The sequence below is a fragment of the Protopterus annectens genome, chromosome 11.part0, assembly GCF_019279795.1.
Source record: "Protopterus annectens isolate FY-2018-M chromosome 11.part0, PAN1.0, whole genome shotgun sequence".
Taxonomy (NCBI): domain Eukaryota; kingdom Metazoa; phylum Chordata; order Ceratodontiformes; family Protopteridae; genus Protopterus; species Protopterus annectens.
The window spans coordinates 237253839-237269605 of NC_056745.1; the positions used below are offsets into that span (position 1 = coordinate 237253839).

General features: G+C 38.0%; 1 protein-coding gene across 2 annotated transcripts in view; it reads left to right on the forward strand.

Moving 5' to 3' along the window:
• The window catches only part of ITPR2 (inositol 1,4,5-trisphosphate receptor type 2), a 2416542-nt gene that overhangs the window by 1372840 nt on the left and 1027935 nt on the right, over positions 1 to 15767 (forward strand). For both annotated transcript variants that reach the window (XM_044087657.1, XM_044087658.1), the window contains exons 27-28: positions 1296 to 1385; positions 1484 to 1609. In XM_044087657.1, the coding sequence (XP_043943592.1) occupies positions 1296 to 1385; positions 1484 to 1609 (216 nt within the window). The remainder of the gene's footprint in view (positions 1 to 1295; positions 1386 to 1483; positions 1610 to 15767) is intronic.

The following is a 15767-nucleotide window of genomic DNA, read 5'->3' on the forward strand; positions in this document are numbered from 1 at the left end:
TAGGTGGCATGTTTTTGTTTCTGGCAGTAGCATTTTGTGTTTCATAAATGTTAGACCTTTCACTGTTCTTTCCTAAGACTCATGGGTAGCTCCATGGCACAGCTCCACCTTTAAAAGGTATGGAGTTTAGGTATGACTTCCCGATGATGTTTGTATGTTGTTTCTACCTTTTCCCTGTTTCTGCATATGTGTTGTCTCGGTACTAAGATTCCCTGCCAGCGACATACTGGTTGATGAAGTACTATAAATTACATGTGAATATTGCCTTTCCCTTACCCATGTGGTCCAGATAATAATTGAAACTGGTATGTAGGGATTATTTTATTTACCCTAGTAGCTTAATGATTAAAATAGGTATTCATTCTTGGCATTCATAATATCCTGTTATTTGTTATGTGGTCCTCTGTTGCAATCCAGTGTATCAGAAAACATATTATGTATCCTGCCCTTATTACTTGTTATAGTCTAGTTGGACCACATGATAATTATACATTTAACAGAGCCAATATTAATCCTGTTTGTTAAAACAGTAGGCCCACTGGACACACAGTCCTTTTGTAGGGGTGACCTAGGCGTAATGTCTGGTTAAGCAGCTCATTGAAAGTCACACAGCAGGCAAGCAAGAGCTGAGGGAATCAAACCCTGTAACTTGGGAACTATAGCTCACAAACGTAACGTCTGTGTCAAATGCCCGAATCCAAGAATTACATAAGAGGTGCCAGGTTAATAAGCACCAACAAGGTGGGGAACGTCGATATGCTGATAGATTCATATTTCAAGAAATGAGAAAGATACAAACATTTGTGTAGAGTGAGATGCTAGCATGGGGATAAAACTGAGGTGTAGCTCTGACTAGAGGGGAAACTAGATGGTGTGTTCTATAAATACACACAATATAATACTGAAAATGAAGTAAAATCCCATGGAGATTATGACAGTACAAATAGGAACATTCTACAATTAGTTTATATGGTAAGAAAGGTATAGACTGCTGTACTATGTAATACTCCATGTTCAAGTGATGCACTAAAGTAAAGCTGAAGGTCTGTAATCTTGTTTTAAAAATATTCTTTGACTGTTGCCACTATAAAGAATATTTCTTGCTAATTTTATGAAAAAATGTGAAGCCATGATTTAGTTGTGTATTTCTTCCACACTTAAGTGCCATTTTATTCTGGTCTTATTTTATGTAACTGCATCATGCATGACATAAACCTGCACTGTTATTGAAAGAACTGTTGAAGTAGTTTGAATGCACATGTTACAGTCTTGAATAGATGTTTCACTGATTGCAGGATCCTGGCCCTTTAACCCCTGCACAAGATGGCAACAAAATTCCTCAAATCGACAAGAAAAAGAGCAATAATTACAAGATAGTGAAAGAGGTTAGTAACCTTTTGAAGATTGTACTATGTAAAAGCTTGAAATTTGATTGCGTTATCACTCCGTTTGTAATGTCTTTCTTCTTATTTTTGTTTGCCAGATTTTGACTAGACTGAACAAGCTGTGTTTACAGAACAAAAAGGAAAGAAGCCAACAGCAACGTTTGTTGAAGAATATGGGTGCCCATACTGTAGTGTTAGATCTGTTACAGATCCCCTTTGAAAAGGTTAGCATTTAAAATGTCTTATGTTTAAGTAATTTGGGAGAAGCTCTTTTAACGAAAAAACAATGACCTCTAGTGTGAGCTAAGTATCGCTTAGATTTCTTCTAATTTTTATTTCTATCGTATGCAAAATGCATTCAAAATAAAATTTAATTTATGGATTGTTCATACATGGCATTATGATTTTCTGAAGTACTTACCTTTAATACATCTCCTGAGTAGTAAATGCAGCTGAAAAGCATGCTATCCTAAGTATTTAACAACTCAACACTCAAGAAAAACAATTGCTTAATTTCTGACTGACTATGCAGATGTGTATTTTTAATGAGACAAGTGCCTGGTGCAAAGGAGGATTATACATGTACTTTCAGTAAGAAATGACAGTGAAGGTAAATAAAGCCCTGCAGTCTTAAACTGTATGTCTGCTGAATATATATGAGTATTCTTCTGACTGATAGTGTGCATGTTGTTTTTACTTAATCAGGCTCACAGTTTGGTAACTCAGTCAATTAATTCTAATTTAAAACCGTATTTATGCAGATATGTCACAGTGGTTTCCTTCAGCTCCTATCATCATTTTAGGCATATTAGTTAACTATGAGAGTTTCAGAAGCAAGCTGAAGTTTAAAAGTGAGCCGTACAGTTGTGATAGCTCTTAGTGGTGGTCATATTTTATTTATTTATTGGTATTTGTTAACTGGGTTAGCCTGACTGGGCCTAAAAATACCCTTTTTCTGTAGAGGCCTGGGGAGAAGAGCTTCACGACAAAAACACAATTTACAATTAATGATTGCACTTGTTTTGAGTTATAAAACAATGCAGAGTTACTCAAGATAACGGTACAAAGTGTAAAAGAAAGACAGACATATTGTATAATACTGTTAAATACAATTTTATTTTTAAAAAATTTAATTTTGACAGTCATTTGCTTATCCTGTTAAAAGGAAAAATAATAAATGGTGCATGTTTGTACAGCCACATAACCTGTATACATCAGGAATCATGTCTTTGGCAACAAGCAGAGAACTGCTACCTCTGAAGGGAAATTAATTAGTTGTTTCTTCTTTGGAAAACTTTGCTTTGACAGTGATTATGAAAGAGTTAGTCAAATTAAGTTTTAATCTCCCTGAATTTGTAAAACAGAGTACCTGGAAAATGTAGAATGAAGTTCACCATTTTGGAGAATATAGACCATCTCCATACTATGTCTAGTTGTATAACTGAGATGAGGCCTAGATTAATAAAAGAGAAGGCCTGAACTGAGTAACTAAGATGAGACATAGGGTAATGAAAGAGATGGCCTGTACTGAATAACACAGATGCAGCATAGATTAATAAATGAAGAGGGCTGTATGGATGGAGTAACTGGAAACTCAGGTAGTGGATGTTTAAGACTGGGCAAGGCAAAGAGATGTACACTTCCTGAGAATACTGCTAAGGGATCTAACTGGCAAGAGGTTATTCAGCAGCAATGGTTGGTTTTGTGGAGTGGACTGCCTGTTTTACCTATTTTAGAGAAACAGTCACATAGGGTGTTTATACTTTGGGGCAAGGCTAATCATTCAGTGCTATGGCCCCGATATCTTCTTTTGTTTGAGTAGGTTGTCGTAGTCAGGAAAGAAATACATTATAGGCACACCAAGAATATACTTTGACTGTGGTTGCTGCTTGACAGACATGTTTTCCCAATAATTAAATAGCATCAAGAGCTTAAAATGCAGTCTTATCTGCTTTTCCTTTAGATGTGGGACTTTTGCTTCCTTATGTTACAAAACTGTTGACTCCCACAGAGTACCGTTAAAAGTCCTTGAAAAGCTCCTTCATCAACAACTTGAAAGTGGAGAGCAGTCATTAGATGTAGCGAATGAATGGAGAGATACAAGGCTTATACCCATTTCAATAGGTCATCTGTGGACTTTTTTCCTTTTCAGATGTGGAATGCAACATAGAGAACAAGTGGTCCTTCACCCAAAGGAATCAAATCAGACCTCCTGACTTCCTCATAATGCTGGATGTATATGGGCAGTTTATGGAGGCTTATGCATAACAGAGGATTATGAGTGGGTCTCCAATCATAACCCACTTATTACGTGTTCTTGACAGAGATGCCAAGATATTTGATTGAGTGGTGATTCTTGGTATCCATGTTGAGATCACAAATGGGTTAGAATCGCATACCCAGTAGTAATTCATTGTGACACATGGAGCTTTATCTGCTCTGTGTACTGCTAGTTACTGAAAAAAAGAGACAGTATAGAAACATGAAGTGTTTCACTGGTTTTGAAATTCAGTAAAGCAATTAGTGCTGTCATATAGGTAGTACACCTGCCAACTTATATACTTAAGAGTTCTTGAACAAATAAAAAATAATGGGGGTACAAAATCAGTTCAGTTTCAACTTAATTATAAAGTAGACATTAATACTCTATGTTTGATAATACAGTGATTTTATAGGAGGGCTGAACATGTGTAAGATTTCTATAAGAAAATAAACTGAAGTTGCACACACCTATGTCCCAGCATGCTATGAGCTCTTGAATCTATTTTAACTTTTTCCTCAAGCATGCATTTAACAACACACACACATAACTCTTAACTTTTATTCTCCTGTCTTCAGGGTACTGCCTTCAAAGCAAGGTGCCTACTTGTGTTAATTTTTCTCTCTTTGTTGTATGTGCATACATATTAATATACCTCATTTCCTGTTTTGTCCTCCTACTATTACTTTAAATGCAGATATCAAGCAAACTCTGTCATTCAACAAAAAGTTATTCACTCATTTCATTTTGTAATTTTGACTATAATTATCTAAAAGAGAGAGAGAAAAAAAAAAGCAATTTTCCACAAATGAATTTTCCCTACCTGGTATAGCATATTTGCAAAGCATGAATAGTTACGTGTCCGAGTCTCTGACCATTTCATACAGAGCAGTGTGGAATTCACAGAATAACTTGTAATTTGTTCCACACTGCCCTACAGCAATGCCAAAGTTCAGAGTCTAAGTCATGGCACCAAATATTAAAATACAAATTAAATAACACAGAATTCTACCTTTTGACTCAGTCAAGAATGACACTTCAGGATGTGCAAAGTACTTGTTTATTTCATAAACAGCGCTGGGAAACTGCCTGCTAACACTATATATATATATATATATATATATATATATATATATATATATATATATATATATATATATATATATATATATATATATATATATATATATATATATATAGACACACACACATACATACACAGATACACATACACCTTTTTATCAGCTGCATGAATGTAGAACATTGATGTTAAATTTAATAAATCAAAATATTTAAAATAATTTTGCTTCTTGTGGTTCTCTCTTAGAGCTTCACGTGGACACTTCACAAATATGCATCTCAAAACATGAGCCACCTGTGTTAAAATATATTGACCTCCAAACTTGTAACATTTAGTACCAGTCCACAGTCTCACAGCGAGTCTTGCAAATAGTTAATTCCCCAGTCTGACAAGGCCAGAGCATAATTGTTGATTAAACTGGTTTCCACAGATACCTGACCCAATTCATTAATTTTCTAAAACTAGATTTTACAACATAACATCCCTTAACTCCATCAGCACTTACTTTGCCTTCAGTTATCTGTTAATACACTATAGTTTGGCAATAAAGAGAATGCAGTTGTAACGCACTTGAAATATAAGGTTACTATGAAAACATGTCTTGCATAGTTATAAATCTATTTTTTAGCGTTCCCTTGACATAAACATGTTATAAACATTTTATGTAAACCATCTGCAAAAAAACTAAAGGGTTAATATGTATTTAGTAAAAAATAAACATGAGGCGTAATATTTTTCCATAACACCATGTGATACCCAGATATCCATCCCCGTCCCCAAACAAAACTAGCCAAATGAGTCAACAGTACATTTCTCAACAAACTTAAAAGGCTCAATATTACAGCTAACACTGTCTGCTGGTTTTACAGCTATCTAAAAGACAGAACTTTCCAAGTCCATAATGGTGTGTCATCCATTATGGCTGCTGGTAAACTTAATACAGATGTACCACAAGGGTCTAGGTTAGGTCCTCTTTTCTCTCCGTTAATGATCACTACCCCCTTAAATTACCAATTCTTTAATTATGTATGCAGATAGATTTACCTTCATAACATCGCAGCCCACTTTCTCAACTCTGAAAACAGCAAGACAAAAACATTGTAACTGCAGAACCACGAAGTCCTGGAACATTATCTTTACTCCCCAGGAAAGTAACCACTTGGCCACCAGCAAAACAAAAAAACGCAACTATAACAAATTACAACCATTGAAGTAGGGAAGCTTCACCCCCTACTTAAATATACCAGTTTCAAGATCATACTACAGTGTGTGGTTACTTTCCTGCAGAGGAAACATGATGTTTCAGGACTTTGTGCTTCTTCTGTTACAAAGTTTTTCTCTTGCCATTTTCAGAGTTGATGAACTGGGCTGCGATATTATGAAAGGGAACCATGCAAATGATATGCTGTTTCTGTGATCAAATGCTAGTGATTCTAACTTACAAACCAAGTTACAGGACAACTTCACTGAGTTATGCACCTGGTCCACGGCTAACAAAATACTAAATTTACCCCAAGAAAACCAATGCTGTGGTCTTTGCCACAGCAAAGGAATTGCCTAGTATTCCTCCTGTCTGGAAACCGGGTAACTAATGTAACTGAACAGAGGTACCTAGGCCTAATACTTGACCCTACCCTTTCCTTTAACAACCACATACAGGTTTTGTGACTAATAAGGTCCCCGCTCAATTCAAACTATGTTACAAGGTCAGTCACATCCTTCCATCTGCTGCGCACAGAACCATTGCTAAAAATATAAAATATTTTAATACCCAACCTTGAATATGACCTTCATTTTCTCAGTATACATTCAGCCCACAATTCTCACAGAATACAGACTGTTGAGAATAAAATCTGCAGATTTCTAATAGCAGACTCCCATATACACCATTGCAATTTGCTGAAAATTTCCAAATGATTTTCAGTGCCTCATAGGGCCACTTTTCTTAGAGGTACTGTAATTTGCACAGTGCTAAAACTTGGTCACTGTCCCCCTGTAAGAGAGAAACTACCTTTTCAAGGCATCCCTTGTGTACTCAGAGGTACACAGGACAATGGTTTCACTCTAGTACACCCTCCATTTAAAACTGCTGGAGGTGAGAGCCTTCTCTAGACTGGGACCTGCCTACAGACATCAGAAATCTAGAAACCATTAAACGTTTAAAGATGCACTTGAACATCTCTTTACATAATCTACATGCAACTGCTGCCATGACAGGTGCTGACTTAGTTGAAAATGTGGGCAAAATTCTTGGCTAGGCTTATAAGGGCCTCCGGGCCAGTAGCCTAGTATCGTCCTATGAAACTATGACAGTGGTTACATAACTTAGCATCCCATGTCATGAATACTAGCATACATGTAATGACATGTTCTCAGCCTCTTAATCTGGCATTTTATATGCACATTTTTCACGTATGTAGGAGTTATTTATATATATATCTATATATATCTATAAATATATATATATATATATATATATATATATATATATATATACAGACACACACACACACACACACACACACACTCACACACACACACACACACACACACACACACACGTGATTCCACTGTATTTTATTGACTTGTTAGCTCACATTGTGCATGTTTTTTTTTTCAGTGTACTCTTGAGTGGATCTTTTAATTTTACTCTACATTCATTCAGTGCTCTAAATTTTGTTATGTACACATTTTATATATAATATTGTTGACTGAAAGGCTGTGATGTATTTTCTGCTCTTTGAGCTCTTGTCATGGCTGAAAATAGTTAATAGACCACTCCACTTACCCGGTGAACTAATGGTAAATAAAGAAAAATGAACAAGGCAGTTGTTACTCTTTCTGCCTGGTCTTTGTTCTGTTATGGATAAGTATCGTGACTGCCCCACCCCCTCCCCTATTTGCTGTTGGGCAGTGTAAAATTTGGTCATTATTTTGCAAGTCATCTTCTTCTAAGGAGAAATTTTGTTTTATGAGGTTTAAGTATTGCAGTGAAAGTGAAGGTGGGGATGAAAGCAGAGAAACATGACAGACCTTGCATGTCCAGTAACATGTATGTCTTCTGCACCCGATCTTCTTAGAGGTCCACAAGGTACATAATGAAGCAACGGTAATGTGCTTCTTCTCATGCAGTTGCTGTTATTTGTTATGACTTTAACTCACTGAAATAAGACTCCTTCCACCTCTGTAGATGAGTTTCCTTACTGTGACTTCACCCAAACACAGCCCCTTCAAGATAACTTGTCTACTTTGTCCAGGTCCACTCCCTAACATACATTCCTGGAGCCACTGGCTGCTAGTAAGGTAATGATGCACTGTTCAGTTCCCCGTCATCACAGAAAAAAACCCAGAAGGGTATGTTTACAATGAAGCAGTAGCTATCATAAGCAAGGATGGCACCAGTATATAACACCATCAGCAGGTGATGCCCCCCCACCCCCCGGCTGGCATTGCCAGCAAAATTAGCATAATAAAATCAAAACGTCCTAGTTCCTGGCTGATCTCCAACCACTGTAACTGATGTAAATCTCTGCACAGGAATGTAATGTAATTTTCAGTCCAAATAGCCATTAACTATAATTTCAAGAGAAAAACACATGCTGTTCCTGAGGCTGTTTGAGAAGTCTGCAAATGCTAGCTCAGACATTAACACATTTGTTTTACAGGTCTGTGGTCCTGGGTTCAATCCTCCTGAGTGTAGAGATTGTATCTTCTTCTGTGATATTTCATAATATAAAACATTAAAGCGCACAGACACATACAGGTAATTCGTTATAATAGTTAACTATTGAGCATCATATGGATTGGTGTAGCCTTGAAAAAGAAGTAGTCAATATTAGTAGATTGCAAGGATTAAAATAATCATTGACAGATCCCTAGTCTGCATATTTGATAGTTGTAGACCTGAGTTAGTTTTGTGCAAGTAACACAAGAATGGTTAAAACTTGTGTTTTCTGTGCAGTTGTTACTGGACTGATGGTGTAAATTTAGAAATGTCCTGTTGCAAAAATTGAAAATTTCACAGCTTTGAAGAAATACAAATCTTGTTAGTTATTAGCCAAACAGAAACACATGACAAGACCGATGTAATTGAATCAGTATATTGTATGCCATCAGATGCCTGCTGTTTTCTGATGATACTGCAGCGGTGCTCTGTGGAAATGAGGATTGCTTATTTGAAAGGGAAAGCTGTGAGCCTTTACTTGTTTGCTTTTAACACTTGCTTCTCTTACACCATGATCATTGGAGAATCTGAACATATAGTAGCTGGACCTTCCATGTCATCAGACCAAGCCTTTCTTTTAACACCATGTTTTTAAGTAGCCATTTTACCCATTTATCCTTTTCCTGCATGATTTGTGTACACAGAACAATGGGAGGTCTACTGAAAAGGAGAGTGACTTCATGACCTTCATGCTTTACTCTCAGATAACCTTGATCTTGATTTGAGTATTTTTGCTATGTTTCCCAACGTGTGTGTGTTGTCCTTGAGTTAGTGGTCATAGGTTCATAGGTAAGTACTTGGCTAGCTGCCCTTGTGAGACATTTTAAGCCTAGCCAGTTTCCATCAAAGCTGAGAATCAAACCCATAAGCGTGTTTCCTTTGCCCTTCTGGTCTGTTTTAACAGGACTTGTAAAATGGTGTAGGATAGTTGTAAAAACAGAACTAATTTACAACGGGAGTTGCAACTGACTACTGAACTGCACATTACAAGACCAAGGTCAGCAAGCACCTAAGTTAAACTAATGAATGCTGTGTATTATGGTACTCCAGGTGAAATCATAGATAAGTGCCTGAGCCCCTGTACCATATAATTAGCAAAATATAGTGTAAATTATAAAAAATAACAACAAAGCTAACTAACATCATCAAGTAATGTCAGAATAAATTAAATACAACTAACAGAGGCCTGATGAGCCCTTCCATGACAGAAATCACACCTAGGATTAAAAAAAAACTCCTCCTAATGAAGACTTTGTTTATCCAGCCCAATGTTGAGAATTTTGTGACATCCACATAGCCGGAGCCTGATATGCAAATGAGTAACTTCCTGTTTCACTAAAAAATTCCATGGAGTCACCAGCAGCCTGTAGCAGCAGTAGATATGGGCTGACAAACTGAGGTATGGGAAACCAATAGCTCCTTAAGATATGTGGAACCCTGGCCATTTATAAATATAAACCACAAAATCTATGAAATCGTCTGCCACATCCAAATAGTAACAGCGCTAGAAACTGTCACCCAAACAAAATGAGAGGCATTACATAGACTACTGTAAGCTGTGTGATTTGGTAAACCTAATTTTAAAGCCATAAACACAGGTAATGGGACCGGAATTAAAAGGTGTTACAATGAATAAATGGGAGAGTATTGGTGCCAAGCTTGTGAAAGGTATAATGGAAGGTTTAGCCCTGAAGTATTACTTAAAATGTTATGTGCATAGGAGAGGGGGAGCTGTGTCTCAAAAGCTGAGTAGAAAGTTAGGTATATGATGTGGGAAAGATTGTTTTTGTTTTGTATTTTTTAGTTTATTTACTATGTTAATGCTGTTTGCTCAAATCTCTTGACAGTTACTTGCAATGTCTTAACTTGGAACAACTAAAATAGTGGTTTCATGCCCTAAAGGGCCTATCACAATACCTGAGGAATGCCAAGTCCCTATTATCATGGCTACACAGGTAAAAACCACACTGTCTAAAGCCAAGAATACAGCTTCCATGGGACCTGATAATATCCCTGGCTGTATTCTACATGAATTACAAAGTGAACTGACACCACACCTGAGTACCCTGTTCAATCACAGCCTCACTTCAGGCTTTGTTCCTACTGAATGGTGCACTGCTATGGTCATACCACTCCACAAAGGGGGAGCAACTACAGACCCTGGGAACTACCACCCCATTAGCCTAATGAGTCTGATATGTAAGGCTATGGAGCGCATCATCATGGACCTTATTAATAAGGACATAGGGAATCTTCAAACTCTGGTCCCCATGCAGTGTGGGTTTGTGAAAGGTAGATCATGCCCGCTCAACCTAATAGACTTCTTTGAGTCTGTCACCAGAGCTGTGGATGAGGGCAAGGTAGTTCACACAGCCTCCCCAGATCTTGCCAAGGCCTTCAACACCATCCCTCATTCAGGAATCAAAGATAGACTCACTAAACTAGGCATAAACCCCTATGTAATAAGATGGATGGCCAACTGGCTCACTGATAGAACCCACACTGTGAAAGTAGCAGACTCCAAATCTGACTACTGACCAGTTACAAGTGGAGTCTCACAGGGATTGGTCCTACTTCTCTGAAGTTCAAGCCAACACAAAAGGACTCTGGCTGGCCAAGTTCGCAGATAATTGCAAACTGGGAGCCATTATTGATTCTCCAACTGATGTAGACATTCTACAGAAAGGCCTCACTGACACCAATGACTGGTGCCAGAACCATTGCTTTAAGCTCAATGCCAAAAAGTGCATTGTCATTCCCTTTGGGAAAATTTTGATGCCCATGAACTTCCACTTGGGCGGTAGTCCACTAAACACCGAAGGTGTGATAAGAGACTTGGTGACAAGTTGACAGCAACCTCTCCTTTGATAACCACATTGCCACTGTAGTCAGAAAGTCCTTCTATGTGGCACATCATTACAAAAGGTTTCTCATCCAGGAAGAAAGAGGTCATAATCTCTCTCTACTCATCCCTCATTAGACCTATTATAGAATACAACGCCCCATTTGGTATGTACCTCACTAGACACCCGCAACAACTGGAAACGCCACAAAAATACCTCACTAAGAGGATCTTAGGCCTTAGACACATGCCCTATATGGACAGACTCAAAAAACTCCAGCTATACTCTGCCTCTTATTGCCTACTTAGAGGTGAACTCTGCTTGACATACAAAGCCATGTCTGACCCAGAGCTGCTAGATATGCTACACCTAAAGAAATCCCATTCCCTCCATTCCACATGCTCCAGAGACCTTAACCTCAATACCACAATAAACAGAACATGCTGGAGGGACAGGTTCATAACCCAGAGACTTCCCATACTCTGGAATAAACTTCCCATTCACGTCGAGCAGAGCACTTCACTGGCCCTCTTTAAGATAAGTTTTGATGAGTGGGTGGGCAATAGGAAGTTCACCCTCGGATCACTTCAGTGGCCTTGCTTGACAGGAGTACTGGGAACTAACTTTGGGCAGCATGATGCCAGGGAATCTTCTTGGGCTAGACTTATATAGGCTCCAGGGCCATTAGCCTAGTACACACACCTATGAACCTATGGAAGAAACACACACATTTGTGTATTCATTTTTTTATCTATTTGTTCATTCACTCATGTTTGGTTACAGAGTAGTATACCGATCGATATTTTTTAAACACCTTTACTGAATTATCACTTGTAACATAGGCAAACTTACATTTATATTTATTTATTCATTTTTTATTTTACATTTGTTAATCGGGAGAGTTTGCCTGGATAAAAGTCCATTTTCAGAGGCGGGCCGGGGAGAAAAGCTCCAAGAGATAACATTTTTATAGTTAACATACAGTGTTATATGAAGAGATAACATTTTTATAGTTAACAGACAAAGTTATATGAAAGTAATCAAACCATATTAACAAGTTTATTATAGGATATATAACAAAACATGTGATGTATAATCTAAGTAGCATTACATAAATTATTCAGTTCCTGCCTTCTCTTAAACCTCATTTGTCATTCAAACATTTGTCCAGTGATCAGTATTGACCAATTTCAGGATCTGCTTGCATAAAATACAAAACATTTCAAAAACAAATGACGCAAAAACTTAAGCAATAGAAAATAGGTTCATAGGCAAGTACTACGCAATCCGTCTTTAGGCCATTTCAAGCCCAACCAAAAAAAAAACTCTGTTCAAAATGTCCATCTAACCTCAAGTAGAGCAAGACAAGATAGACCAAGAGAGAATTTAAGGCTGCCTATCCAATTATCAAGGTTTACCTTGATGGTGGCTAGGACGCTAATCTGCTTGACATGTAGTAGAAGTGTGTTCCAGAGGTGAGTGATATTTTGGGATATGAATCTCTCATTCCAATGTGTTTTCTTTATTTGCTGGTGAAGGCTAAGTTCCTTAAACTGAGTATTTGATGTACCTTTAGTTCTGTGAAGAGATAGGAGATCAAACAAGGTTGAATCTTTCATAGCACAAAACGCTAGACATAGATCTCCATATAAGAGTCTGTAAGAGACTGAGTGCAGAGAAAGGGCTGCCATCTCTCATGATAACTAAGATTTTTGAGGCCACTGATCTTTTTAGTTAAGAATCTCTGAGGTCTGTCAAGTTGTGTGATATGTTTAGATTAATACACATCAAATGGTGCATTATATGCAGCAATGGGTTTGATGAGATATGAGTAAAGAGGATTTAAGACTCCTATGGCCCTAGTGGAGATAACTTTGGAAGTTAGATGGGCCAGATAAAAGGCTTTCCAAACTACTGTGGAGACATGATGGCCACCTGATAAGGAATTATTAACAAGAATAAGCAGATCCCTTACAAAAGTGTCTGATTGGAGGGTACATCTCCTATATGGTAAACAAAATTGTTTTGTTTACCAAAATGAACTATGCTACACCGTTTTTTTTTTTGAGACCATTGTCCTTGTACCAATTCTTAATCTGGTCTAAGTAGTGTTGATGCAATTGTGGGTCAGCTGAAGATTGAATAACAACACCCAGTTTATAGTCATCTGCAAACTTAGTTAACCATAGGCCATAATTGCTGGCTTGATGGTCTAAGAAATATATACCAAACAGTAAAGGGCCCAAAACAGAGCCCTGTGGTACACCACTGGTAACCTTTTGCTTTTAGAAGTGGCACCTGCTACTCTAAGGGTTCTGTCAGACAACCAGTTAGCTGTCCATCTCACAATATAAGGATTTATATTCATTTTTACTAGTCATGCCTGCATAAGGAATAGTGTGAAAGGCCTTGGCCAGGTCAAGACTGCTTTGGTTAGTTTAAAAAAAAAAAATAATGAGGTTGAAGAGGCAGGACCTTCCTTTTGTAAAACCAAATGGATGAGGGTCTATTGTTAAGAGATTTTTAATGCCTAGATTGAATTAAGTCTGAGATAATATGCTCCGTAGCTTTGCATGTGATGCTAGTGAGACTAATGGGTCTGTAGTTAATAGAGTCCATGGTTGGCCACCCTTGTGTACTGGCATTACACCAGTGAGACTAATGGGTCTGTAGTTGCTAGAGTCCATGGTTGGCCACCCTTGTGTACTGGCATTACACCAGTGAGACTAATGGGTCTGTAGTTGCTAGAGTCCATGGTTAGGCCACCCTTGTGTACTGGCATTACACCAGTGAGACTAATGAGTCTGTAGTTACTAGAGTCCATGGTTGGCCACTCTTGTGTACTGGCATTACACCAGTGAGACTAATGGGTCTGTAGTTACTAGAGTCCATGGTTAAGCCACCCTTGTGTACTGGCATTACACCAGTGAGACCAATGGATCTGTAGTTACTAGAGTCCATGGTTGGCCCACCCTTGTGTACTGGCATTACACCAGTAAGACTAATGGGTCTGTAGTTACTAGAATCCATGGTTGGCCGCCCTTGTGTACTGACATTACACCAGTGAGACTAATGGGTCTGTAGTTACTAGAGTCCATGGTTAGGCCACCCTTGTGTACTGGCATTACACCAGTGAGACCAATGGGTCTGTAGTTACTAGAATCCATGGTTGGCCGCCCTTGTGTACTGGCATTACACCAGTGAGACTAATGAGTCTGTAGTTCCTAGAGTCCATGGTTGGCCCACCCTTGTATACTGGCATTACAATGTTGGTTTTCCAGGCTTCAGGAATGTAAACAGTGTTGAAGCTTAGATTAAAGAGGTTATGTACAGGTTCAGAAAGGCCATATTTGGCACTGATAATCAGGCAACCTGGTATGTTGTCAGGGCCCATGGATGAAGTATTCTTGTTTTTTGAAAGGGCTGAGATAATTTGTTATATAGTAATTAAAGAGGATGGCTGGGATTGTGGAACCATTAAGATAGCTATAACTGAGGGTGGAGTAAAATTTGCTCTACATTTGTTAGCTGGGATATTAGCTATTAACATTGGGTGAGATAGTATAGTATTATTGTGGACTAGCTTTGAACACTGTTGGGTGATAGTTCTTAACTTCCTCACATAGTTAAAGATTTACAATTATTTTTGGTTTTAGTGGCTCTTTTAAATTCATACATAGCTTTGAGCTTCCTAATAGTTCCCTTAAACTCTTTGTAGTTTGCCTAAGTGTGGACCTATAAACCTATGGACCTCCTAAGGTTTGTAGAATGAGACTTCTTATAAGTATTAAGCAATTTCTTTTCTCTTGTTGTATAATTAATTTATATGGGTGATCCACCACACAGGTTTGTTTTTAAACTTTTCTTTATATTTGAATTAGTAGTTCAGATTAGTTACACAGAAAAATTGTATATGTACATTATAATTAACAAGTAATCTGTTTGGATGTCACTCATGACTGTCTTTCATGTTTAGATTTTGTGTAATCTATAAGATTGGGAGGTTGGGGGGGGGGCAAGTTATGATACTTTTAAATATGGAGTAGAAATTTCAAAATTGTGGACTTGGAATGTAGGTGTCATCATCACATTTTCTGTTTTCCCCATTTTTACATAAGATTAGGGTGGTATGTAAACTGGCACCACCCCTTTTTCAGTTCTGTGACACACCCCTACTTCTTTGGCAGTTATACCCAACTGTTGCAAGGCTGCTCTCACAGAGTTCATTCATCTGTTGGCCTAATGTCCCCTTCTCCTCTTGCCTTTTTTTTCTCTCCCCCAATCTATCTCTACCAAATCATCCTCTGCTTTCATGCACATGTGACTGAAATACCGTAATCTGATTTCTGTGATCTTCTCTCTGTTTTAGGACTACTTTGGCTCAGTTCTGATATGTTCATTTCTTCTTCCGTCCTACATTATGAATCCTGCCGCCTGTCTCACGCACTTGCTTTCCATGAACTCAAACTGGGTT